General features: G+C 40.2%; 2 protein-coding genes across 4 annotated transcripts; both read right to left on the bottom strand.

Annotated features, from left to right (window-relative positions):
* Positions 1–939: 939 nt before the first annotated feature.
* Positions 940–5421, bottom strand: LOC115027340 (alcohol dehydrogenase 1-like). Of its 2 annotated transcripts, XM_029460612.1 has the most exons (8): positions 4446–5421; positions 4208–4349; positions 3719–3806; positions 2430–2649; positions 1653–1913; positions 1384–1516; positions 1112–1250; positions 940–1006 (listed from the first exon to the last, which is right to left on the bottom strand). In XM_029460612.1, exons 1-8 carry the CDS (start codon positions 4494–4496, stop codon positions 973–975), a joined length of 1068 nt encoding a protein of 355 aa, XP_029316472.1. In that variant the 5' UTR covers positions 4497–5421; the 3' UTR covers positions 940–972. The 2 variants fall into 2 exon arrangements, with proteins under 2 accessions (XP_029316472.1, XP_029316473.1); XM_029460613.1 differs by lacking the exon at positions 940–1006 and having other exon boundaries at positions 1113–1250; positions 1384–1511.
* A 5885-nt stretch (positions 5422–11306) lies between these two features.
* LOC115027239 (alcohol dehydrogenase 1-like) lies at positions 11307–23947 on the bottom strand. Of its 2 annotated transcripts, XM_029460438.1 has the most exons (10): positions 23700–23947; positions 21393–21415; positions 20502–20603; positions 18624–18765; positions 18189–18276; positions 17840–18038; positions 15991–16251; positions 14739–14871; positions 14481–14619; positions 14074–14375 (listed from the first exon to the last, which is right to left on the bottom strand). In XM_029460438.1, the coding sequence occupies exons 2-10, from the start codon at positions 21408–21410 to the stop codon at positions 14342–14344; spliced, it is 1116 nt and encodes a 371-aa protein (XP_029316298.1). In that variant the 5' UTR covers positions 21411–21415; positions 23700–23947; the 3' UTR covers positions 14074–14341. The 2 variants fall into 2 exon arrangements, with proteins under 2 accessions (XP_029316299.1, XP_029316298.1); XM_029460439.1 differs by lacking the exons at positions 14074–14375; positions 23700–23947 and adding an exon at positions 11307–12297 and having other exon boundaries at positions 21393–21638.
* Positions 23948–25587: the final 1640 nt, after the last annotated feature.

Genomic DNA, 25587 nt, shown 5'->3' with positions numbered 1-25587 from the left:
TTCTCTGTTCAGAAACAGGAGAGAGCTGCGGCAGCGACGAGCTGAGCCTCACCTCGGATTGCGCAATCCCTCGCAAACTAGGTTGAGCGCATGCATTTGGCGCGTGCCTGTTGCTATCTCTCTGTATGTCGCCAATATAATGTTAACAGACACTTTTATTATGCGTCCTGGCTTTCCATAGTCCAGTTAATGTATGTAATGTATGTGTGTAACATATTAAGCCTTGCTGATGTGACATAAAACCACAGTGAAGAGACACCAGGTGAGGCAGACAGTACTGTCTGCCTCACCTGGTGTCTGTAGAAGAGAGCTACCATGAACTGTAATTTATTCTCCATAAAACCTCACAGTGCCAAACATCATCTGTTATTATGTGTACTTTTCATTTCATTTAGTGTGCATGTTGTTTAATGATACAGTGTGTCCTTTATTAAAACTTCTTCAAGAAACACGCAGAAGCACTGCTCTGGGACAAATCCTGGAGCCCATCCTAGCAGAATAATTACAACACTGTCTGTCAAGTTAAACAAACATTGATATAATTCGTCTGGTCTGACTAAATCTGAGGGAAAACTATTTGACAGACACTTTAAACATTTTACTAGAGCATTCCAGGAGATAACAGACAAGGCTGGAGACTCATAAATGCAATGCAAATGACATACAACACAATAAAACCAGAAGACAAGAAAGCCACAGACCCCTTCTGTTTAGACCATTTATTTTGCTCTATAAACATTTTTGATATGTTTAGCTTTTCCTTACATGCACTGCAGATGACTCTTACAATCTGCACGTAATCCACTGGATAGTGTTGTGTGTTCAAGATCAGGCATGTATAGTGTGCTATCATTTGAAAGATCTCTTTCGCATTGCATCATTTGTGTAAATATTACGTTGATTATGAGATTTTATATAATATAGTAGTAAATTACTGAACTACATTTGGTCATTAAAAGCTACACACTGGTCTTATTGTGGAGAAACACTCAGGACCGTCCGGATGCTGTGGATGATGAGAAAAGAGACATGAGCAGACCTAAACATATTAAGTTATCTGTGTTGTCTTTGAGTCATGAATGGTGGAGAAAGTATGGGAGTGTAAATCTACCATTTGCCATGCTTCATCAGTTCAATGGCATCATTGATGTGGTCAAAGGTCATGTTGTGAGTGATGAACTCATCCAGTTTCACCTTCTTGTCCAGGTAGGCTTTAACCATCTGAGGCACGGAATCCCTACCCTTAAAGCCTGAGACACAAAATGCACACAAAATCACAAAATAAGAGCATGGAGTCTTATCCAACTTGATAGGTTATTTCAGAACATAAGCCCACAGCCATTTAGTTTCATCAGTCAGTGGTGATGGTCATATTTGTCTCACCTCCAAACACAGAGCCCTTCCATGTGCGTCCGGCCATGAGCTGAAGGGGTCGGGCAGAAAAGTCTTCTAAGTCTGTCCAGCCAACAATTACGCTGACACCCCACCCTACCACACAAGACTCCAAGGCACTGCGCTAGATGGAGGAACAGCACAAAGTCATTGGATTTGTAAACACTGGCCAGAGCAGTTAAAACTTCTTCTTTGGAAAGAATAAATATAATGAGCCATCTCACATCAAATCTTTACGCAAACCTCTCTATCTGCCTCACCATAACTCCCACATTCCCGACACATTCCAGGGAGAAGTCCACTCCACCGCCAGTCATGGCAGACAGAACTTGGCTGATGGGTTTACTGTGATCCTTGGGGTTCACGAAGTCGGTCGCTCCGAACACCTTGGCCTTCTCAGACTTCTCTGGATTGATGTCAACAGCGATAATCCTCTTGGCTCCTGCAGCCTTGCAGCCCATGACTGCAGCCAAACCCACAGCCCCCAGGCCGAACACGGCACATGTGGAGCCCGGTTCCACCTAATGTACCACAGACTTTGGTCAACATGGTTTTCTAGGTTAGACTTGTTAATGCTCACTACAATAATAATCAATCTAATCTAATAAAAATTGGCAGAATTAATTTGAATAAAGTGTACGCTAAGGAGGTTATATTTTATGGCTCTGTTTGTCTATCTGTTAGCAGGATTACAGAAAACAACTGGCCAAATGTTCATGAAACCTGGAGGCAGGGTGTAGCATGGGCCAAGGAAGAACTTTGGAGCAAATCCATATTACGTGGCGGATACACACATTATTGTTCACTTTGGTACTATACAACATTCAGAGTCTTGGTTCTCCCCTCTAACTTCACAGACACGGAGGTGGCTGAGCCAAAATGGCGGTGGCTAGCTGTGCTAACAGTGCTAACAATGGCAACAAGGCTGACAAACAGTGTTAACCTGGGGGGATATCACGTTATCTGCAGTAAACGACATATAGCGAGTGGGACACACACACAGGTACTGACAGGTGCTGTTAGTCAAACATACACACCTTAGCAGTATTGACTGCTGCTCCATATCCAGTGCAGATCCCACAGCCAAGGAGACAGACTTTGTCCAGAGGGGCAGCGGGGTCGATCTTAGCCACAGCCATCTGGTTAACCACGGTGTACTCAGAGAAGGTACTGGTTCCCATAAACTGCAGCACCTTCTTCCCCTTACAGGTGAGCCTGGAGTCTGCTGGTGACATCACATTGTGACGACCAGAAGCCCTGAACAACATAAATTACGAAAAAGACATTTGAGTGCTGCTTTATGTTATTAGAGGGTTCACTGAATACTTGCAATAAACAAATAAAGATCTAAACGGTCTGTCCTGCGATATATTCAGACATTAAGTTACTACACTGATAGAGACGAGTTGAATCAAATGTTTCCGGGTCACTTCACGTGTTTAGGCATTAAAAATTCCCCCAGGCTGTCCGAGCTGTTCACAGCCAACTTCACCCCCTAAATGATGACCTCCTCTGCTGGATTAACCTACCACTTTCACCTATGGGCAAAATAGCCACTGTCAAAATGACAATACTTACAAAAATAAATGATTTATCCACAATGATCCCAACTCAATCCCCCTCACCTGTTTCAAATCTCTAGATTAAAATAAATCTGAATATCGATCTGTAATAAACAGGCCCCCTCCTGAGGGTCTGAGAGCTGTATTTTTAAGGGATCATGCCCACAATGTGCCAGCCCCCTCTTATAAAGGTCTAGGGGCGGCCTAAAGCTGGACCAATCAGTCAAAAAAAACAAGAAGAAATACAATGTCCTATCACCAACTACAAAAAAACCAGGATAACCTGCTTGACCCTGCTGGACAGATCCTGCTGTCCCATTCTGGAGCTCCCTGGCGGTGGCCAGACCCTGCTTTGATGCCAGAGAGGTGGCACTCCCCCTGACTCAAGTATTGTTAGTTGTATTAGAAGTGGCTTTGGTCACGGCAAAGGGAGGATTACTATTAGCATTAGTATGCATTATTATTGTTATTATTAATATTGTAGTTATTTTTATTTTTATTATCTTTATTATTTTCATTATTTGTATTATTATAACATCAACCTTGCATCCGTTGACAACATTTTGTTAACTTTGTAAACATCCTGTTGTCATCCTCTTGTTGTTCTCTTAGTGTTTTTTCTTTTGCCTTGCAATGCATTTTAATTAAAAATAAATAAATAAATAAATGTTTCTGTCTATAACTGTATGAACACATTCAAAAGGAATGAAATCAAAGAACAAAGTGAAAATGGAGTATATGAAACGAGTGCTTGTTGAGCTCACCATCCTTTCTCACACTGGTTGGTCTTTGGACTCTTACAGAAGCGACATTCTCTACACTGGGAGATGAACAGAGGGATGACCTTGTCTCCTGAAATAAAATAAAACAATGTTGTCATGTGACAGTCAAAATGATCTTGGGACCACTTTTAAAATGGTGTAAAAAGAAATATTGGCCTAATGGCACAGATTGGCCTCAGTTTACATCCCTCATATACTTCCTCTAATACCCCAAATTGACCTTTTTGAATGAGTTACAACTTGTTAATAGTTAGCTTTAGAGGTTTTGGTCATTAAAGCTGTCACAGCCAAATTGGTAACTCTATTTCTGTACTTTGGACAGAGCAGTTTCCAGTATTTAATGCTTAGGTAAGCCAAACATGCCCTGGCTCTGTCCTCATCACACAATATCGATCCTTACATAACTCTTGCAAAGAACACAAATAAGCAAATAAGCATATATTCCAAAATGTTGGACTCATCGAAACTGACCTGGCTGAAATTCAGTGACTCCAGGCCCAACACTCTCTACGATGCCGGCTGCCTCGTGTCCAAGGACTGTTGGGAAGCCGTCTTTATGCATACTCTCAAAAAGGTGGTAAAGGTCTGAATGGCACACTGCAGAGGCAACAATCTACAGACAGCAACCAAACAATAAAAACACAAAAACAACAGGGACAGGCTGATGAGAGTTCACTCTAAGTGTGTCCTGATTGTGGACGTGTCTCACCTTGATGCGGACCTCGTTGGCCTGGGGCGGGGCTACCTCGATCTCCTCCATCACCAAAGGCTTGTTGGGCTCCCAGGCCACTGCAGCCTTGCACTTGATGACCTACAGTGTAGTGACAGCAGCATAACCATATGAAATTATTATGAGGACTGTTATGCAATACTAGGAAGGGTTTCCAGAAAAAACTAGTCACATTGCCATGGGCCTTTGTTGAACTTTGAACACCAAATATACTTAATCCATTACTGTGAAGGCGGAGATAGGTTACATATTGTCAGCTTTTCTTATGTATTATAAAAGGCAACATGCTACGTTAACAAGAACTGGGATAAAATGTTGCAATCCTTTGTGGTATAATTCAAAATAAACGCTTATCTAGAGGCCCATTTCAATTTCAAATTGGCTGACTGCTACATGTAAAACAATATCATATCAAGCAATTTCTTTTTTTACATCTTCTATATTTTTTACTACATACAAACCGCTAGTGGTTGTAATGTCTCATGAAAAGCAACAGTTTGAATTCAACACATTGATTATTTGACAAAGTTTAAAAAAGCTCCTACAGTCTTCCCTAGCTATTCAATTACAATTACAAATTATATTGCAATAAAATGTGATTTTGACGTGATAAAATGTTATGTGAGTAAAGTGATTTTTACATTAAACTTTGTCTTTGGTTCAATACTTTATGTACCTGCATACCTTTAACCAGATACACAGTAAAATACATCGCAAGCACGGAAAGCACAGAAAGCACGGAAAGCACGGAAACATATTTTTCAGGTATAGACTTTGTATTACACAGATCCACACTGCTGCCTCTGAATCAGCCTTGCATACACAAACATGAACTGCACACTACACAGGATCACAAAAGAATCTCAAATGGATAATATTCAAATAAATACAATTATTTGAAAGGTATTTGTTACATTGCATTTTGATGTTTATTGTGTGTGCATAAATACAATGCATAACACAATGCAACACATTTTTTTTGATTGAATTGAAAATTGAAAAACTGATAATAACAGACAAATAGCCTTACGTTGGACTCTACTCACCTGACCAGCTGTGGCCATGTTTGCTGCAAAGACAAGTGAGAGGAGATAAGAGAGAACTGAAGCTGCAGGATCGGAGCATAGGAGGAGACAACAAGAGACCATAAACTTTGTGGTTTTATACTGCATCTGTTTGGCAGGGAATCAATGCTTCTGACTTTGGCTTGAGATTATCATTGGTTAGAAGTAAAATTTGAACCCAGGTCTAGGCAACAGCTTTGGATCCTGTGTGGAATACACAAACAGCTATCAAGACTTATGAACTCACATGAGAGAACATTATTCAAAGGAATAGTTTGACATTTTGAGAAATCACATTTCAACTTTGTCCTCAATAGAGGGCAACAGTGACACATAAGACGAACAAAGCCCAGAGGGACAGTAGGTATTCATGAGATTTGTCAGAGGGCAGAGAGTGAGTCACTTTGGTCCTCTTGTTTATAGACTCCTCCACTAGTTGGTAATAATATTTTTTTTAATAATGACTCCTTCTGACTAACTCCATTTCAATACCTTTTGAACTACTGCACCTACACAGTTGCAGTTCCACGTTATTATCAACTGATATTTATGATTTTATAATTATTAATTATTAATTAATTGTTATTAATAAATGGGTGCTCACACCACTGTGCTCACTCTACAATGTGCATATGGTGTGTGAGTGTGTGAGATGTGTGTGAGTATTGTATTGAGATGGACTCAAGCTCACTTTAGAGATGTGTCTGCGTGAGATGTTTGTACCTATTAACACAGAATGCATACTTTTTCCATGTTATTCGTTTTATTCAAATGCTAACACTGTAATCAGATTGATTATGTTAGTGCTGCAAACACACTTAAAGTGACAAGTTTAGATTTATTTTCTCAAACCTTTAAGCAGAGTCTGTCTCTCAGTGGTAAGCGAACACTTTCTTTATTCATTTACTTTTCATGACCCAACTATCACTGCATGCTGTCACTGTGTCAATTTAGTGACTGCATCACAAAATAAATGAGTTTGAGCAATAAACCCTTATAAATGCGCTTCAGTTACCACCAACTTTCTGAAGACGCTAATAATTTCACTGTAACTGCGTTTGGCTATTAGCGCTGATCTTTGTGAATTGGACTGTTTTTGTCTCTTCAGAATGACTCAGACTGGTTTAACCTGCTTTGTTCACCCTATACAGGAGTAAATTGTTTTAGCAGAACTTTGGGGCTCAGCAGGTGGCTATCAATTGCCTGTCCCCTGCACAAAGTGAACTTTATTGACAACTTCATCTGTTCTGGCTGCGTAGAGGCCTTTTCAGAAGAAATTGACTTTCTCTCAACAGATCTGGAGAAAAACTGTTCGCATCCAATATGGATCACGCCAATAGCCACCCAACTTTGGTTAAATGCAAGGACACACCATCCCCCACACCACCAGATAACCACCATGATGACGTCCAAACAACTGGAGCGAGTGACCTTGCTGCAGTACCAGCCACATCAAGCCTGCACACCAAGGACCCCAGTCCCTCAACTCCACTGCCAGACATGGATGAAGTTGAAACTCTATGGAGTAATATTGAGACACCCTACCCCCTCTCCTCCCCCTCCTTCTCATCTTCCTCTCCCTTCCTCATTTTTAACGACAGGATGAACACATTGGTGAAAGGTGTTCTTAAACTGACACCTCAAATAACCCCCCACCCAAATAACCCACCATCATGCCCCACCATCATGCCCCACCATCACCCCCCATTTTTCTCCCCCCTCCCAGACTTCCCCCGCACCTCCCCCTCGGCTTATGCCAAAAGCCCACTCATGGACACTCAAGGTCATCACCCCCCCCAAACTGGTCATGCCGTTCCTGTCTGGATTACTACCAGACTAAATAATCAGCACTCTGTACACACTGCATCTGGTTATCTTAGATATATCAGTGCACAGCCAGGACCGGCTTTGACTCCTGTCACAGACTCCATGCAGCTGAAAGTGGCTCTTCTGAATGTCAGATCATTGTCTAACTAATCTTTTTTCATTAATGATCTGATAGTTCAAAAGAACTTGCACTATATGTTTCTAGTTGAGACCTGGTTAAACAACATTACTGCTGTGGCAACACTGACTGAGACGTGTCCTCCAAATTATAAATACTATCAGGCAGTCAGGCAAAATAAGAAAGGTGGAGGGATTGCTGCTATCTTATCAGCGTCGCTTGTATGTAATGATATTAACCTGGGTGAATTTACATCATTTGAATATCTTGCTATTGAGCCAGCATCACTTATGATGCAGTCACAGAGAACATCTGCAAACATTGTGATGTAACCATGGGAACATTCACCTGCATCACATTAACTGAGCTTCATAAAACTGTGACGGAATCTAACTCCTCCACCTCTTGTGTTGACCCGATACCTACAGCATTCTTTAAGCGGATATTCAACAGTATTTCAAGTCACATCCTAAATATTAGAAACATGTCTCTTCTAACGGGCATCTTCCCAGACGCCTTCAAAACAGCCGTTGTAAAACCCTTGCTAAAGAAACCTAACCTAGACAGTAATACGCTGACCAACAACAGGCCAATATCTAACCTTCCATTCATCAGCAAAATACTAGAATAATAAATAAACAAATAAACTCCTTTCTTAAAGAAAACAACATCCTGGAGGAATTTCAATCAGGCTTCAGAGCATGCCACAGTACCAAAACTGCTCTGACTAAAATAATTAGTGACCTCAGACTAATCGTCTAGAAAAACTGGTTGGTCTTTCTGACTGTGTATTAAACTGGTTCAGAACATATATCAAAGGGAGAAAGTATTTTGTCAGGCTTGGAGATCATGTGTCAGAGAAGCATGATGCCCACTTTGGAGTTCCACAAGGGAGCTGCCTCGGTCCATTACTGTTCTCCCTCTACATGCTACCACTGGGGGACATCATTAGAGAACACAATGTGTGCTTCCATAGCTACGCAGATGACACACATCTGTACATCTCTGCTGAACCAAATGATACTACAGCTATTAACTCCATCACCACCTGTCTGTCAGCAATAAATAAATGGATGAGCAATAATTTCTTAAAATTAAATGAAAATGTCGTGGATATTTATCGCTCACAACATTGTGGTATGAAACAGAGAGGAATCAATAAAGCACAGACACAGATACAATTGATTAATTATTATTTTGTTGCACAACAAACAATAATAATGAGAACACTACCTGCTTCCAAGCACAATCGCGTAGTGTCCCTCAGACAAAGACAATCTTGCCCCTTATATAGAAGAGCTGAACCAATGCTGACACCTTGTAACTCACGAACCACTCAACATATATTGAATCACATTCCATTGCCTCAGACTTCATGGCACCAAGGTAATCCATTCCAGATGCAATGGTTACCTTCTTATGACCTTTGAGATCATGTTGTCAAAACATATATTTGTTATTTACATATGGTATGGATTTTTATATAGGGCTCCTTATGTAAACTTAATGAATTAGACATTGTTCATTTCGCTTATCTTAACAAGAACAAAACTGAAATCCTACTAGTATGTCCTGTAACAAAAAGAGAGAGGATGCTGAATAACATAGGGAAAGCTTTAAAGCTTTAAATCCCACATAAACAAGGTGACAAGAACATAATTCTTCCACCTTAGAAATATACAGTATATCTCAAAAGTGAGTACACCCTTTAGATTTTTGCAAATATTCTGTTATATCCTTTCAGGGGATAACATTATCCTACTGAAACTTTGATATAACTTAAAGTAGTCAGTGTGCTGCTTGAATAACAGTATAGATTTATTGTCCTTTGAAAATTACTCAGTACACAGCTGTTAATGTCTAAACAGCTGGCAACAAAAGTGAGTACACCCCATAGTGAACATGTCCTAATTGTGCCCAATGATGTTGTTTTCCCGCCCTGGTGTCATGTGACTCGTTAGTGTTACAAGGATTCAGGTGTAAATGATAAGCAGGGCTGTTAAATTTGGTGTTTTGGGCACAATTCTCTCTGAATGCTGGACAACATGGCACCTCATGGCAAGGAACTCTCTGAGCGGCTGAAAAAAAGGATTATTGCGCTTCACAAAGATGGCCTTGGCTATAAGAAGATTGCCAACACCATGAAAATGAGTTGCAGCACAGTGGCTAAGATCATACAGCGGTTTTCCAGGACAGGTTCCACTCGGAACAGGCCTCGCCAGGGTCGACCAAAGAAGTTGAGTCCACGTGCTCAGCGTCATATCCAGAGGTTGGTTTCCAAAAATAGACGTGCGAGTGCTTCCAGCATTGCTGCAGAGGTTGCAGAAGTGGGATGTCAGCCTGTCAGTGCCCAGACCATACGCCGCACACTGCATCAAATCGGTTTGTATGGCCGGCCCCCCAGACAGAAGCCCCTTCTGAAACCGATGCATAAGAAAGCCCGCAAACAGTTTGCTGAAGACAATGAATCCAAGAACATGAGTTACTGGAACCATGTCCTGTGGTCTGATGAGACCAAAATAAACCTGTTTGGGTCAGATGGTGTCCGGCGTGTGTGGCGGCACCCTGGTGAGGAGTACCAAGACAAATGTGTTTTGCCTACAGTCAAGCATGGTGGTGGCAGCATCATGGTCTGGGGCTGCATGAGTGCTGCCGGCACTGGGGAGCTGCATTTCATTGAGGGACACATGAATTCCAATATATACTGTGACATCCTGCAGCAGAGCATGATCCCCTCTCTTCGGAAACTGGGCCGTAGGGCAGTTTTCCAACATGATAATGACCCTAAACACACCTCCAAGATGACAAAGGCCTTGCTGAAGAAGCTGAAGGTTAAGGTGATGGACTGGCCAAGTATATCTCCAGACCTAAACCCAATTGAGCACATGTGGGGCATCCTCAAGAGGAAGGTGGAGGAGTGCAAGGTGTCCAACATCCGTGCGCTCCGTGATGTCGTCGTGGAGGAGTGGAAGAAGATTCCAGAAGCAACCTGTGCAGCTCTGGTGAATTCCATGCCCAGGAGGGTTAAAGCAGTGCTAGATAACAATGGTGGTCACACAAAATATTGACACTTTGGGCACAATTTAGACATGTTCACTATGGGGTGTACTCACTTTTGTTGCCAGCTGTTTAGACATTAACAGCTGTGTACTGAGTAATTTTCAAAGGACAATAAATCTATACTGTTATTCAAGCAGCACACTGACTACTTTAAGTTATATCAAAGTTTCAGTAGGATAATGTTATCCCCTGAAAGGATATAACAGAATATTTGCAAAAATCTAAAGGGTGTACTCACTTTTGAGATATACTGTAGTTAAAATCAGACAATTAAAAATCAAAAGGATGCTGAAAAACTAATCCATGCTTTCATCTCAAGCCGACTCGATTACTGTAATGCACTCTTTACCGGCCTTCCAAAAACAACAACGGAGAGACTTCAGCTCATCCAAAACACTGCAGCGAGGCTGCTGACTAGAACCAAGAGGAGAGACCACATCAGTCCAGTGTTAGACACTCTACACTGGCTTCCAGTAACTTTTAGAATTCAAAATTGGTTAAATTTAGTTTTTGAGAAATTGTATGTCAAAATCCTGATCTTTCCTCTTCTTGTGAAAGTCAAACATCATTTTCATGACTCACCTTGAATTCGGGAGCAGTTACAGAGATATAGTCAATCAAAAAGGATTTGGTGTGACCAGCGTCTACTTAAGCAATGTCTCACTACAGGTGAAAACAACATGCTATGTTAGCTGTAATAAAATAACAACATACTATAGTTAGCTATTACTTTTAAAAACCAATGTCAAGTAAGGCAATATGAAAGACACATTACAATTTAAATATTTCTTTATTAAAAAATACTGTTTACAATAAAATAGACCCTCCCTAGGCTGGCTTCCTGCACAGGTGTTGCTTAGGAATGATGGTTGCTATGGAATGTATACTACCAGCTAGCATATTTCTTTTTTCATCACAAACTAGCGTTGCATTGATTATTTGGCTATTTTATTTACATTAATTTGCATGTTGCCATTTGTTCCGATACTACTGAAAAGTCAGGTGGATGACTACTCCTTTTCATCTCAGCGGGTGGGAGGGGCCGCTCTCTGTGTTTGATTGACAGCAACAGAAATGAGAGACAAAGGGTAAGTTTACATGCTGCTTCAGCAAGCGCACCTTTCCCGTGTGAATGATTGTTTGGCTCAGTGTGACTGTCTGCTTTGCCAATGATAGAAAACAAATGTTACAGCTTTCTGCAAGATTTGTATTGTAATAAGGTCTCCATTTATGTAGACAGATACTTAACGCTATTCTGTCAATTTATTGCAAAACTAGGGGGTGCATAATGAAACAATGACCTGGTTTCTGATTTTTTTTTTTCACGAAAGAGAAGACTGGACAAGTGATTTACAGAGCAGATATGTATGCTGTAGCAGACAAAGCAATGACATTTGTTTCACTGACAAGAACACTTGTCACACTAAACACAATGTATTAGAGAATACAACATAATAGTTTTGACACTTCAACACAACAAAATCCCAACACAAACAAGAAAGCCTCCATCTGTTTAGACCATTTATTATGCTAAACATGAAACGCCTTTTCTTAATGAACACTGCAGGTGACTCTCACAATCTGCACGTAATCACCTGGATAGTGTTGAGTTCAAAGTCAGGCATGTATAGTCTGCATTATTTACAAGATATCTGTATTCTGAGATTTTATATAATACAGTAGTAAATTACTGAACTACATTTGGTCATTAAAAGCAACACACTGGTCTTATTGTGGAGAAACACTCAGAACCGTCCGGATGCTGTGGATGATGAGAAAAGAGACATGAGCAGACCTGCATACAGTATATCTCAAAAGTGAGTACACCCTTTAGATTTTTGCAAATATTCTGTTATATCCTTTCATGGGATAACATTATCCTACTGAAACTTTGATATAACTTAAAGTAGTCAGTGTGCTGCTTGAATAACAGTATAGATTTATTGTCCTTTGAAAATTACTCAGTACACAGCTGTTAATGTCTAAACAGCTGGCAACAAAAGTGAGTACACCCCATAGTGAACATGTCTAAATTGTGCCCAAAGTGTCAATATTTTGTGTGACCACCATTGTTATCTAGCACTGCTTTAACCCTCCTGGGCATGGAATTCACCAGAGCTGCACAGGTTGCTTCTGGAATCTTCTTCCACTCCTCCACGACGACATCACGGAGCGCACGGATGTTGGACACCTTGCACTCCTCCACCTTCCTCTTGAGGATGCCCCACATGTGCTCAATTGGGTTTAGGTCTGGAGATATACTTGGCCAGTCCACCTTAACCTTCAGCTTCTTCAGCAAGGCCTTTGTCATCTTGGAGGTGTGTTTAGGGTCATTATCATGTTGGAAAACTGCCCTACGGCCCAGTTTCCGAAGAGAGGGGATCATGCTCTGCTGCAGGATGTCACAGTATATATTGGAATTCATGTGTCCCTCAATGAAATGCAGCTCCCCAGTGCCGGCAGCACTCATGCAGCCCCAGACCATGATGCTGCCACCACCATGCTTGACTGTAGGCAAAACACATTTGTCTTGGTACTCCTCACCAGGGTGCCGCCACACACGCCGGACACCATCTGACCCAAACAGGTTTATTTTGGTCTCATCAGACCACAGGACATGGTTCCAGTAACTCATGTTCTTGGATTCATTGTCTTCAGCAAACTGTTTGCGGGCTTTCTTATGCATCGGTTTCAGAAGGGGCTTCTGTCTGGGGCGACGGCCATACAAACCGATTTGATGCAGTGTGCGGCGTATGGTCTGGGCACTGACAGGCTGACATCCCACTTCTGCAACCTCTGCAGCAATGCTGGAAGCACTCGCACGTCTATTTTTGGAAACCAACCTCTGGATATGACGCTAAGCACGTGGACTCAACTTCTTTGGTTGACCCTGGCGAGGCCTGTTCCGAGTGGAACCTGTCCTGGAAAACCGCTGTATGATCTTAGCCACTGTGCTGCAACTCATTTTCATGGTGTTGGCAATCTTCTTATAGCCAAGGCCATCTTTGTGAAGCGCAATAATCCTTTTTTTCAGCCGCTCAGAGAGTTCCTTGCCATGAGGTGCCATGTTGTCCAGCATTCAGAGAGAATTGTGCCCAAAACACCAAATTTAACAGCCCTGCTTATCATTTACACCTGAATCCTTGTAACACTAACGAGTCACATGACACCAGGGCGGGAAAACAACATCATTGGGCACAATTAGGACATGTTCACTATGGGGTGTACTCACTTTTGTTGCCAGCTGTTTAGACATTAACAGCTGTGTACTGAGTAATTTTCAAAGGACAATAAATCTATACTGTTATTCAAGCAGCACACTGACTACTTTAAGTTATATCAAAGTTTCAGTAGGATAATGTTATCCCCTGAAAGGATATAACAGAATATTTGCAAAAATCTAAAGGGTGTACTCACTTTTGAGATATACTGTATATTAAGTTATCGGTGTTGTCTTTGAGTCATGAATGGTGGAGAAAGTATGGGAGTGTAAATCTAAATCACAATAAAACCAGAAGACAAGAAAGCCACAGACCCCTTCTGTTTAGACCATTTATTTTGCTCTATAAACATTTTTGATATGTTTAGCTTTTCCTTACATGCACTGCAGATGACTCTTACAATCTGCACGTAATCCACTGGATAGTGTTGTGTGTTCAAGATCAGGCATGTATAGTGTGCTATCATTTGAAAGATCTCTTTCGCATTGCATCATTTGTGTAAATATTACGTTGATTATGAGATTTTATATAATATAGTAGTAAATTACTGAACTACATTTGGTCATTAAAAGCAACACACTGGTCTTATTGTGGAGAAACACTCAGGACCGTCCGGATGCTGTGGATGATGAGAAAAGAGACATGAGCAGACCTAAACATATTAAGTTATCTGTGTTGTCTTTGAGTCATGAATGGTGGAGAAAGTATGGGAGTGTAAATCTACCATTTGCCATGCTTCATCAGTTCAATGGCATCATTGATGTGGTCAAAGGTCATGTTGTGAGTGATGAACTCATCCACCTTCACCTTCTTGTCCAGGTAGGCTTTAACCATCTGAGGCACGGAATCCCTACCCTTATAGCCTGAGACACAAAATCACAAAATAGGAAATGTAGTCTCACCTGGAATAAAACTGTTTTAAGAATTTCAGAACATAAGCCCACAGCCATTTAGTTTCATCAGTCAGTGGTCATGGTCTCACCTCCAAACACAGAGCCCTTCCATGTGCGTCCGGCCATGAGCTGAAGGGGTCGGGCAGAAAAGTCTTCTAAGTCTGTCCAGCCAACAATTACGCTGACACCCCACCCTACCACACAAGACTCCAAGGCATTGCGCTAGATGGAAACACATATGACAAAGTCAGTGGGCATGTAACCAGAAGGATGTCCGTCCAAATCTCTGGACTAGCTGAGGAAATGTGGACTGGGTAACTTAAAGTCAAAACGACACCTAGGTGTAATAAATACGTGGATATTAGAGCCCTGAAGTGTGATAGCAAGTTATTTATTTGTTTATTTCATGATCACCCTATTTTCGGCTCAGCACCTGCTCTCTTTGCTCTGGATGTCCGTGCATACTCCTGCTTTTATCTTAGTTGCTTCTTGAGTTCCGAAGTGAGTCTATGCACGCGTTTACGGTAGCAACGCTACAGTCTACACGTCATGTGTGCAAAAGCTGTCATGAAAATGTTTTGTCATGGTACGGGTTAACGTGCAACGTGTTTAACACACACATCTTAATTGTGTATCACTGGTAACAGAATGGCACGGACAGGCGCATTATTTAGTGAAAGAAAACATACAGAGACATATTAATAGTCATCAATATCAATAGTGGCCACTAGTGTGGGAGAAAATCCCTGAAGCTTGGGCCGGATGTCCTCAGGATCTTCACCACACTATAACAACACTTCTGTATTGCTTTCAAAAATCAACAGAGTTAAAGGAGTTTACTGAAGAATCAACCCAGTACAGCAAACCCGAGTCAGTCCATGGAGTGACTGAATTACAAATCTCACACCTCTTAGTTTATACATCTTCCTTATCTTTCAAAGTTGACACCATTGTCCCAAAATGTCAGTGAGTAGAGAAAGGAGGGGTAGAGAAAGGAGGGTTAGAGGAAGGAGGGGTACATAATTCAGACGGTGGCAGGTGTTAGTCAGACACAAGAATACAATTATCTGTTTGCTATAATGACCTTCAGTTTACCCATCTTTACACCATTAAATCTCAGTCTTCCGTATAGACTAAAACACTCTAATGATTAACAGACAAATGACACAACACACACAGATGTCTGTCAGTATGATGAATCACTCTCTTCTCCAATAAATACTCCTGGAAAAGAGCATATGCTCTTACTTGATTTTGTTCAGAATAAAAGCTTTTTGTTTAAATAGTTAGATAACACCTCTTCATTATATTCTTGAGCCATCTTAAATCAAATCTCCCTACCATGACTCCTACATTCCCGACACATTCCAGGGAGAAGTCCACTCCACCATCAGTCATGTCAGCCAGAACTTGGCTGATGGGTTTACTGTGATCCTTGGGGTTCACGAAGTCGGTCGCTCCGAACACCTTGGCCTTCTCAGACTTCTCTGGATTGATGTCAACGGCGATAATCCTCTTGGCTCCTGCATCCTTGCAGCCCATGACTGCAGCTAAACCCACAGCCCCCAGGCCGAACACGGCACATGTGGAGCCCGGTTCCACCTAAAGTACCACAGACTTTGGTCATAATGTTTTTTAGGTTAGACTTATTAATGCTCCTTACATTTAATACCAATACAAAAGGTTTGTGTCCAATAATAAAGAATTACTCTTTCAGAGGTTTTTCAATCTGGGCAAGAATTTTAAATGAAAAGTCTTTAATCTCATAAGAATTTCCAAATTTAAAGGCACATCTCTTATCATGCGTAGGCCCGCGTGCGTTGTGTACATTCCATCATGCTGGATGTGGTACCCATGTCATATATTTTTAGAAAGCTTACAATCTCGTCTATTTTGAGATCAAAATCACAACAGCAGGTACAATCAGCTCCTCAAACTAGCAAGAACACTCAAAATCAAAATCATAACTTTGAGCCCATTCACCTATGAAGCCTCATAATTACCTGTAATCAGCAATAATAATAAAAAATTGTCATTGTTCACACGTTCGTTTCCGTTAAAAGGATATCCACCATGAACATCGTCACATCGATAAAAGCCCATGAACAACTGTTTTAATCTGTGAAATCAGCTGATCGATTTATTAACAAAACTTAATATGTCGAGCGTTCAGCGCTGTTCAGGCGCTTCCTGAATGTAGGGCGGACTCTTAGCGTTAGATTGACATTCATTTGAGCCAATCGGAGCTTCCATGGGTTATCTACAACCTTCATGAGCCAATGAGTGTCAACTTGATAAGTAAGTGCTAGCCCTCTTCTTTTGTTTTCAGACTGAGCCAATAGCAACCGATTCTCCCAATGACAGGCATATCGTGTAGCCAATGAACGGCTGAAACGTTTGATACCTCATTTCCTATGTTTTGTTTTATGTATTGTTTACAAAATGTTATTTATTTTCAAAATTATATTTATTATATTCAAGTTCAGAAGAAAATATAAAAAAAACACAAAACATTTTGAAAGAAATGTGTTTATACTTCACTTACTCTGTGTGATTACTACTAACAAGGAATATGACTATATAATAGTTATTCATGAGAAATACAAATAATATTTTATTAATAAATATTATAATATCTCCAAATGCACAGCTTGTGAACGCCTGGTGTTAATCTTAGAAAAACCTGTCTAATATGTTAAGTTTTTATTGCTTTTATCTGAAATTTGAAGCTGAACTTGATAACACTTGGTGCTATGTTTCTATTGTGTTTTTCCAGCTCGGGACTACCAGCGATACCTATTTTCAGGCATCTTTTTCAACTAGTGTATTTTCTTCAAATTCAGTATATTCAGACCACTATTACTCAGTGCCAGAAGCACTTGGAGTGATTCTTCACTATTTTGCAAGAACAATAAGAGAGTAATCTTTTGAATGAGACCAAAATTATGCAGCTGGTGCAAATGGTTGAAGAGCAGCTTTCAATTTACTTTGGGTATGTCATTTGTAGATATTTTCGGGTAAATTCGCCCACACTGTCAGAGGTTAACACTAACGTCTTATTCCGTTACATGTACACCTTAGCAGTATTAACTGCTGCCCCAGAGGTTGCCACTTGGGGGGAATTTATCACAGCAGGTATTTGCCTTCAACAATACATGTTGGACTATGCCCGACAGATAAACATACACACCTTAGCAGTATTGACTGCTGCTCCATATCCAGTGCAGATCCCACAGCCAAGGAGACAGACTTTGTCCAGAGGGGCAGCGGGGTCGATCTTAGCCACAGCCATCTGGTTAACCACGGTGTACTCGGAGAAGGTACTGGTTCCCACAAACTGCACCAACGTCTTCCCCTTACAGGTGAACCTGGAGTCTTGTTGTCCCAACCTGAACAAGACAATCTTTTGATGTAAAAATCATATTACACGGCAAGAGCAGGACTCAAATTTAGTTTCAAGTTTTTTCACTGAATACATGTTTTTTAATTTATTTTTTAAATGGAGTGGATGAAACGAGATGAGTGCTTATTGAGCTCACCATGCTTTCTCACACTGATTGGTCCTTGGACTCTTACAGAAGCGACATTCTCTACACTGGGCGATGAACAGAGGGATGACCTTGTCTCCTGAAAGACAAAAACCATGTTGCCATGTGCCATCTTTTTACAACATTTAAAAAATAATTATTGGCTACATGGCACAGATAGGCCTCAGCTTACATACTTAATACACTTCCACTAATACTCTAAAGTATACACTGTCCATTTCAAATTTAAATTAAGGAGATACAACTTGTTAATAGTTAGCTTTAGAGGTTTTTGTCACTAGGACAGTGACATTTTCAAAAAGTAAAATCAAAGTTGAATTTCAAATAAAAGTGACAGTAGTATTGATCCCTGTATTGCTCAACTTTGGACAGAGCCAGGCAAGCTCCTTACAGACACACAGACAAGTTGTACCAATCGAAACAGACCTGGCTGATATTCAGTGACTCCAGGCCCGACGCTCTCTACGATGCCAGCTGCCTCATGGCCAAGGACTGTTGGGAAGCCGTCTTCATGTGTATTGTCGAAAAGCTGATACAGGTCTGTGTGGCACACCGCAGTTACCACAATCTATATCAAAGACGGTAACCACACATTGAAAGCATTAAGATTATTAAGGGCCAGCTGATGACAGTGTTCACTCTGAGTGGGTTCAGCAGTACTTGCAACAATTTTACACACTTTCATTAATGTCAGCCTCACTTTGTCACACATTTGTAGTAACAGAGAAGACACGGATATGTGGGAAAGATGGCGCCATATCTCAAGCTCCTCCTCAAAGCCTATCATACAATATGATAGAGAAAAACTTCTGCACTTCAGATTGTTGGTTGACAACACTTTCAACATGAGAAACGAATAATTAGGAATATCAATGGCTTGGATAACTTGTTGTCGCACCTAGAAAATGTAGAAGACACGATGGTCAGGCTGAGGAAAAGTCCAAACTGTTCTCTTCTTCTGAGTATTCTCTTAGCTAATGTTCAATGTCACTGGATCTGGATGAAATGTTGAGCAGGATGGCTTTTGAATATACACTAAGAACGGTAACATTTTTATTTTCACAGACACATCCCAGACATTGTTCGAGAGGTGCTCTCCATCCACCACCAGCAACAGACACTAGAATCGGGGAAGACCAACAGGGGAGGTTTCTGCTTCATGATCATCAACTAGTTGTGGAGATAATTTCTACTTTCTGTTCTCCTAACCTAGAGCATTCCATGATCGGATGCCGTCCTTATTATCTCCCCATGACGGAGCTGCTATCAATAGATGACCCCAATGCCAGCAATGTAGGAAAAAAGGCAGACAGGATTATCAGAAAACCCCATCACGCCAGCCACAAAAGGTTCTGCCTGCTGCCATCTGGCAGACAGTACAGCAGCATCTGGTCCTGCTCCACCAGGGTCAGGGACAGCTTCATGCCGCAGGCCACTTTACTCACGCATACACTAGCACAAATACAAGGGTGTTACTTTAAACCAGAGGTCTTCAACAGGGGGTCCGAACATTTTGGTTGATTAGACAATAAAAAAAAATAATCACAAATTTAAATGTCTTTAAATACACATTAACATGAATCCAACATATTGTAACGGACGGATAAATGTATGCAGAAGACGTTATCTTTCAGTCAGCAATGCACACGTTCAGGAATAATTGAATAGCTTAGTATTGAATGCACAATAACAGGGTAGCCATGGTTATACATGACAGAAGGCCCAGTTTAATATAAAACACAATGTTATACAATATATATAGTAGGGGGTCCCTGCTCCATCTCTCCATCAGTTTGGGGATCGTTGGCCTGAAAAATGTTGAACACCCCTCCTTTAAACTTTACTGCTTGATACTTCTGCCATACTTGTGCTATACTTAATGTACATAATTATTCTACTGCACTGTTTCTAAATACTTACTACTTGGTTACTTACTGTTTACAACCTTTGTACTCTCAGCATATTTTACATTACAGTTTATACATTTTACTTTTACTCACCAGCAGTTAAACGTTGTTTCCTCTACTTTGTTATTATAATCTATAGTTGTTAGTTGTCAGTGGCATAATTAAAGCACAATGATAATATTTTATTTATTTATTTTTATTAGCAGGTGTCAAGTCACAGGAACTTGGCTTTGGTCTTGAGGATTTAAAGCATTTATTTACCAACAAATAAACTGTAGACGCACTGCACTGCACTACGTTCAAAGCTATAACGTTACTGTTCACTTCGTACTCGCTCGCTAACGTAGCACAATGAGTGTGCTACTTGTATAATACATTTAAACTGGACGTATCTCACCTTGATGCGGACCTCGTTGGCCTGGGGCGGGGCTACCTCAACCTCCTCCATCACCAAAGGCTTGTTGGGCTCCCAGGCCACTGCTGCCTTGCACTTGATGACCTACAGGGCACCATATGAAATTACTCAGAATGAGATATTACAAATAATACTGGGGCCTGTTAAACTATATTAGGAAGGGTTCCCAAAATTAAAAAGGCACAGTTCCATGACCCTTTGTAGAACTCTGAACACTAAATATACTCAATCCACTGCTCTTGTGAAGATCCGGGATAATCCGGGATGATCAGTTTTAATAACTCAAGTGGTTTATCTCAAATTCATATTCATTTATTGGATAACAATCCCCTTAGTTTTGCCGATATCAACAGTTACACAAAGCTGAGAGGAGAGTTTCAAACTGTGTGCCAGGTCAAAACAGGACATGAGCTATGGGCAGATACACATATATGGTAAGTAAGAGACTGAATGACAGGATATTTATTTTAATATTATTTATTTAATATTAATATTTTAAAACTACATAGTGTATTACATGCCTGTAACCAGATATACTGCACAGCATTGAAGTGCTTATTTATAGTGTTGTCAGATATCAACTTTGCATTACACCGAAACAACCTCATATACACAAATGAGAGCTGCACACCAAGCAGAAACGCTTTCAATAGATAATGTTCATGTAATAAATCATCATAAACTATATTAATGAGATACTGTTTCAGGCTTTCTGATGTTTTGTTTCATAATCACTTAAAGCACCCTAATTCTTAGTGTGTGTGTGGCGGGTTGGTCCAACATATCATGTAACAAAGCAAATATTCACGCACATATTGCAAAAGAAGAAGAAAACACGTAAATATGCGTGTGCAAATGTTGGATTATACTTACTTTACCAGCTGTAGCCATTTTTGCTGCAAAAATAAGAGTAAACAGGCGAGAGAGGTGTTAAGAGAGGAGTGCAGATGCAGGACAGGAATGAGGAGGAGACAAGAGTTCCTGGACTCGAGGTTCTCATATATTGAGGAAGTATAAAACACTTTGACATTCAGCGGCAGGGACTTGTTATCCATTCATACAGTTCCCAGATAAGAAAATCTAGGCAACCCATCTGGAGCCTAGTGTGGAATAAACAAGCAGCAACCACCACAACTGAACGTACAACTCTTTTTACACCAAAATACTTGTTTGATTAAACAATCATTTCCACAGACAGGCTTTTGATTTTTGCTAAAAAAACAACTTGTTATGTCTGTAAAGTAAATACGTAGCTGGTGCTTAACAAAGAGCCTGGATACAGCTTTCCTCAGGGAAAAAGGGGAATGTAAGCTAACTAGCAGCTGGCTCTTGCGACATAGAGTAAAGAGTTGTCCAACTTACGGCAATAAAGTAAATAAGCGTATTTCCCAAAATGTCCAACTATTCATTTAACACTTAGCCACAGTTGCTGCTGCTTGGCAAAGATGACACGTCGCAACAAGATAATTACAGTAAAATAAAGCGTGAAAATATTTATTTTATAACTATTAAATAAAGAGGGATTGCATGGTAGTTTCTGTTAGAAAACATGGTTAGGCTTTTGTGAATAGAAGCCACATAAAAGAGACTTGGACTCTGATTTGAAGATTTTGCAATTAATGCAAGTTTATTTTCTTCCAGATTTTGTATTATGTGAAGCACTCTTTGCACAATTGCCTCAGTGTTTGAGAGGTGCTTTTAAGTAAACTTGCTTTGTCTGTTCTGTTTTCTCCGACCAATTACTTGTCATTCATTCTCTCAGCCACTCTCTACTGTTAAACAGTATCCCCTTACTTTCCCTCATCATTCTCCAGCCCTTTGTTCCACCAAACTAACCCAGGTTTTTGATCAGAAGAAAATGTGATTTATTTTAGATAATTGTTTGTCTCTGGGTATATCTGGCTTCAAACCTGGATATCTACTGAGCTATTAAAGAAGAAAAGGGAAATCTCCTTTACACATCTTCAAACTTGTCTTGGTAAAAAGAAAGCACAACCTTTCATGGTACATATTTATAAAATCCTGTTTCAGACTTCTCCTCACATCTCGGCTATGTCCTGAACAGAGGGCATGTGTAAGTGTAGGCTCTATCTCTGTTCAAACAGTTTATTGAGGTCAAAGTACAAGTCATTCTTTCACAATGTAAATGGGAATATGTTATCAAGAATAAATCATAGATCATTGCACGCTGTAGATTACTAGCTTAGTTTAAAGTCTGTTGTGTAGCAGGCTGCAGTTTGCTCTGCCATTGATGAACACTGACAGTACTGCTTTATGCAACATTTGATTGGCTGTATCATAATGAGGCCTGTAGCACCCAATGACGTAATAAATTCTTGAAAATAAAATAAAATGAGCTGACTTATATTGTAATAACATTGTTATCAATGATGTAATAATTCCCTGAAAAAGTAATAATGCATTATTAGGAAATTATTACATTTTCAGGCGTCATTTATTTATTTTTCCATAACTGATAAGAGTTCTACATTTTGTGTTTTAAGAATTTAAGAATGCTTTATACTTTGGATTTGAAATGAACGAATGACCATTGAATGACATAAAGTGCAGACTTTGAGTATTATACAACAATAGACACATGGGCAAATTATTTTTATTTTGTTAGGGTTGTTACTAGGACCAGCCAACTACTAAACTGAAAACATTCAATGGAAACAGATGTTTTACTTTTCAATAATGTGTAGTAAATGATACGACAAAGTTAGTGATATCAAAGGCAAACAAAAGAGGCATTTTGCCATCCACAAGATATGAATCTATATGAAGAAACATAACTGACACACAGACATCAATCAGTATTACTACCTACTACTAACAAAGGTATAGTGTTTTCATTAACAGCTAATACTAAACTTAATTAGGTGAGAGGTGAGATATTTAAAAATTCACCCTCGTACGGTTGTCATGAATAGGATAATTAGCTATAAAGACGAAAACAGTTTTTTTGTACCAGACATGTTTGTTTCTGCTGTAAAGTTGGGCATTATAACTCTGGAGATTGTTCCATTTTGGAGCCAGCACCAAGTGGACATTTAAGGAACTGCAGTGTTTTGCTCTTCTACATAGGCTTCACTGCTCAGCCCTGGAGGAATTCATCACAGCAGGTATTAGCCTTCAACAATACATGTTGGAATATCCCCGACAGACAAACATACACACCTTAGTAGTATTGACTGCTGCTCCATATCCAGTGTAGATCCCACAGCCAAGGAGACAGACTTTGTCCAGAGGGGCAGCGGTGGCTTTTTGCGTTGGGTATTGTGCTTTCTTTAGAGCTGCATTCACAATTTAAAACATTGTAAAGCAGCAGTAACTCCTGTAGGCATGGAGGACCTGTCATGCTTTGGATTTCTCCCACTTGCCGAAGCAAGTGTGCATGGAGCTCTATTGGAAGCAAAAGCTCTTTATCTACGGTACTTGGAAGGTGGGGTGTTTCCTAAACCAAGAGTGAAAGTGGTGGAATAATGCAATGTCATAAACTGTGTGTATTTCTGCTCTAACATAACATGCAAACATTAGCATGGCTGGCTAACTTAAAGGACCAGTTTCCAGGATTTAGCGGCATCTAGTGGTGAGGTTGCAGATTGCAACTAACTGAATACTCCAGTCACCCCTCCCTTCCCAGGCCTTCAGGTAATGTAAATACGTGAAAGTAAGTAAATAAGATTTTATTTCTACTGTCCTGGCGATTCATTTCTAAAGCACTTAGTAACTCAAGAATTACACACACAGAAACACCGACACACTGGTGTTTGAAGTTTAAAGATGATATTGTTGAACAACAGTATGAGTCTGGAGCATGTGTATGAAAACTTAGAGAATCGTACACATTTTTATACTATTCTTTCACTAGACAACGTGGCACTGGACAAATGTAGGTTACATGTCATCCATATATACTGTAAGTGAAGCTGAAGTAGTTACATACGATTTAGAAAACTCTCAGTAGAAACATATTTTCAACAGAAGAACAGACAATGATCAACCTGAACAGTAACGCTTGCATATACACACAACAAAGTTACAAAGTGCTTCACAGAGAGACCTCGTTGGCCTGGGGCGGGGCTACCTCAATCTCCTCTATCACCAAAGGCTTGTTGGCCTCCCAGGCCACTGCTGCCTTGCACTTGATGACCTACAGTGTAGTGACACCAGCATTACAGGGTGCTGCCGCAGTAAAAAATATAATAGAATGGGTTTATGGAGAGGCACAATGCCAGTTTCTGGAAGCGTTTCAAGCATTGCATTTTACTACGCCTAGTTGAGCATTAGATGAAATGTCACTATTCTCTGTGCTGTGATTTCTAGGCGAACACTCATCTAGAGGCGCCAAATTGATTTATATGCCACTGTGCAAATGATTATCATAGCAAACATAATCAAAGGGGTTTCACATATTCACTGCACATTTATTAATAGTGGAACACTATACAGTGGCTTATATTTTATTTCTGATACAGCTGCTCCTGAAAAAGCAAACATCACCTGCAAAGCTAGAGTTTAAAGTCCAGAAAAGTAATTTGGCAAACTCACTGAGTAAACCATCAAAGTGTTTTGCTTTGAAGTTTTTGTCTTTTTAATGATTCCTCTGTGGAGCTGCATTGAATTCTTCGGCTCCCACCATCATTTTAGCTTACGACCCCTCATCTTTGCTTATATTAACAGTTGCGTAAAACTGTCTGGACAGTTTCAAACCGTGTGCACGGTCAAAAAACGATATGCAATATTTCACTGAGGCAGAGAGGGGGAAATATATTGTTGTTATACACTTTTATTGCTGTAAAACAAATATTTCAAGATGGTTTGAGTGAATAATAAACATTATGAAAACATTATGATCGCTTAAGAATCTCATAATTTTTAAGTAAAATATGTTAATGTGAAGTACCTACTATACTTCACACTAAACTCATTGAAACATCACAGTTGTACATAAGAGAACTCCCATATTGAATGATGCACCTACCTGTAAAGCTATGGCCATTTCTGCAGCAAAGCTAAGTCAAAATGTGCGGAAAGAGTTGAGAGAGAAAGAGCTTTAGGACCA

The sequence above is a fragment of the Cottoperca gobio genome, chromosome 22 (assembly GCF_900634415.1).
Source record: "Cottoperca gobio chromosome 22, fCotGob3.1, whole genome shotgun sequence".
In the NCBI taxonomy this organism is placed as follows: Eukaryota; Metazoa; Chordata; class Actinopteri; order Perciformes; family Bovichtidae; genus Cottoperca; species Cottoperca gobio.
This window is presented reverse-complemented; position numbering and strand designations above follow the sequence as displayed.

Coding starts and splice junctions, on each gene's coding strand:
- LOC115027239 (XM_029460438.1), bottom strand. Junction 18,039..18,188: donor AATCAGTGTGAGAAAGCATG/GTGAGCTCAATA, acceptor TGTCTTGTTCAG/GTTGGGACAACAAGACTCCA. Junction 14,872..15,990: donor TCGGGAATGTAGGAGTCATG/GTAGGGAGATTT, acceptor GTTTCCATCTAG/CGCAATGCCTTGGAGTCTTG.
- LOC115027340 (XM_029460612.1), bottom strand. CDS start 4,496: ATGGAGGAGATCGAGGTAGCCCCGCCCCAGGCCAACGAGGTCCGCATC. Junction 1,251..1,383: donor GAAGGGCTCTGTGTTTGGAG/GTGAGACAAATA, acceptor TTTGTGTCTCAG/GCTTTAAGGGTAGGGATTCC. Junction 1,007..1,111: donor CTGATGAAGCATGGCAAATG/GTAGATTTACAC, acceptor CATCATCCACAG/CATCCGGACGGTCCTGAGTG.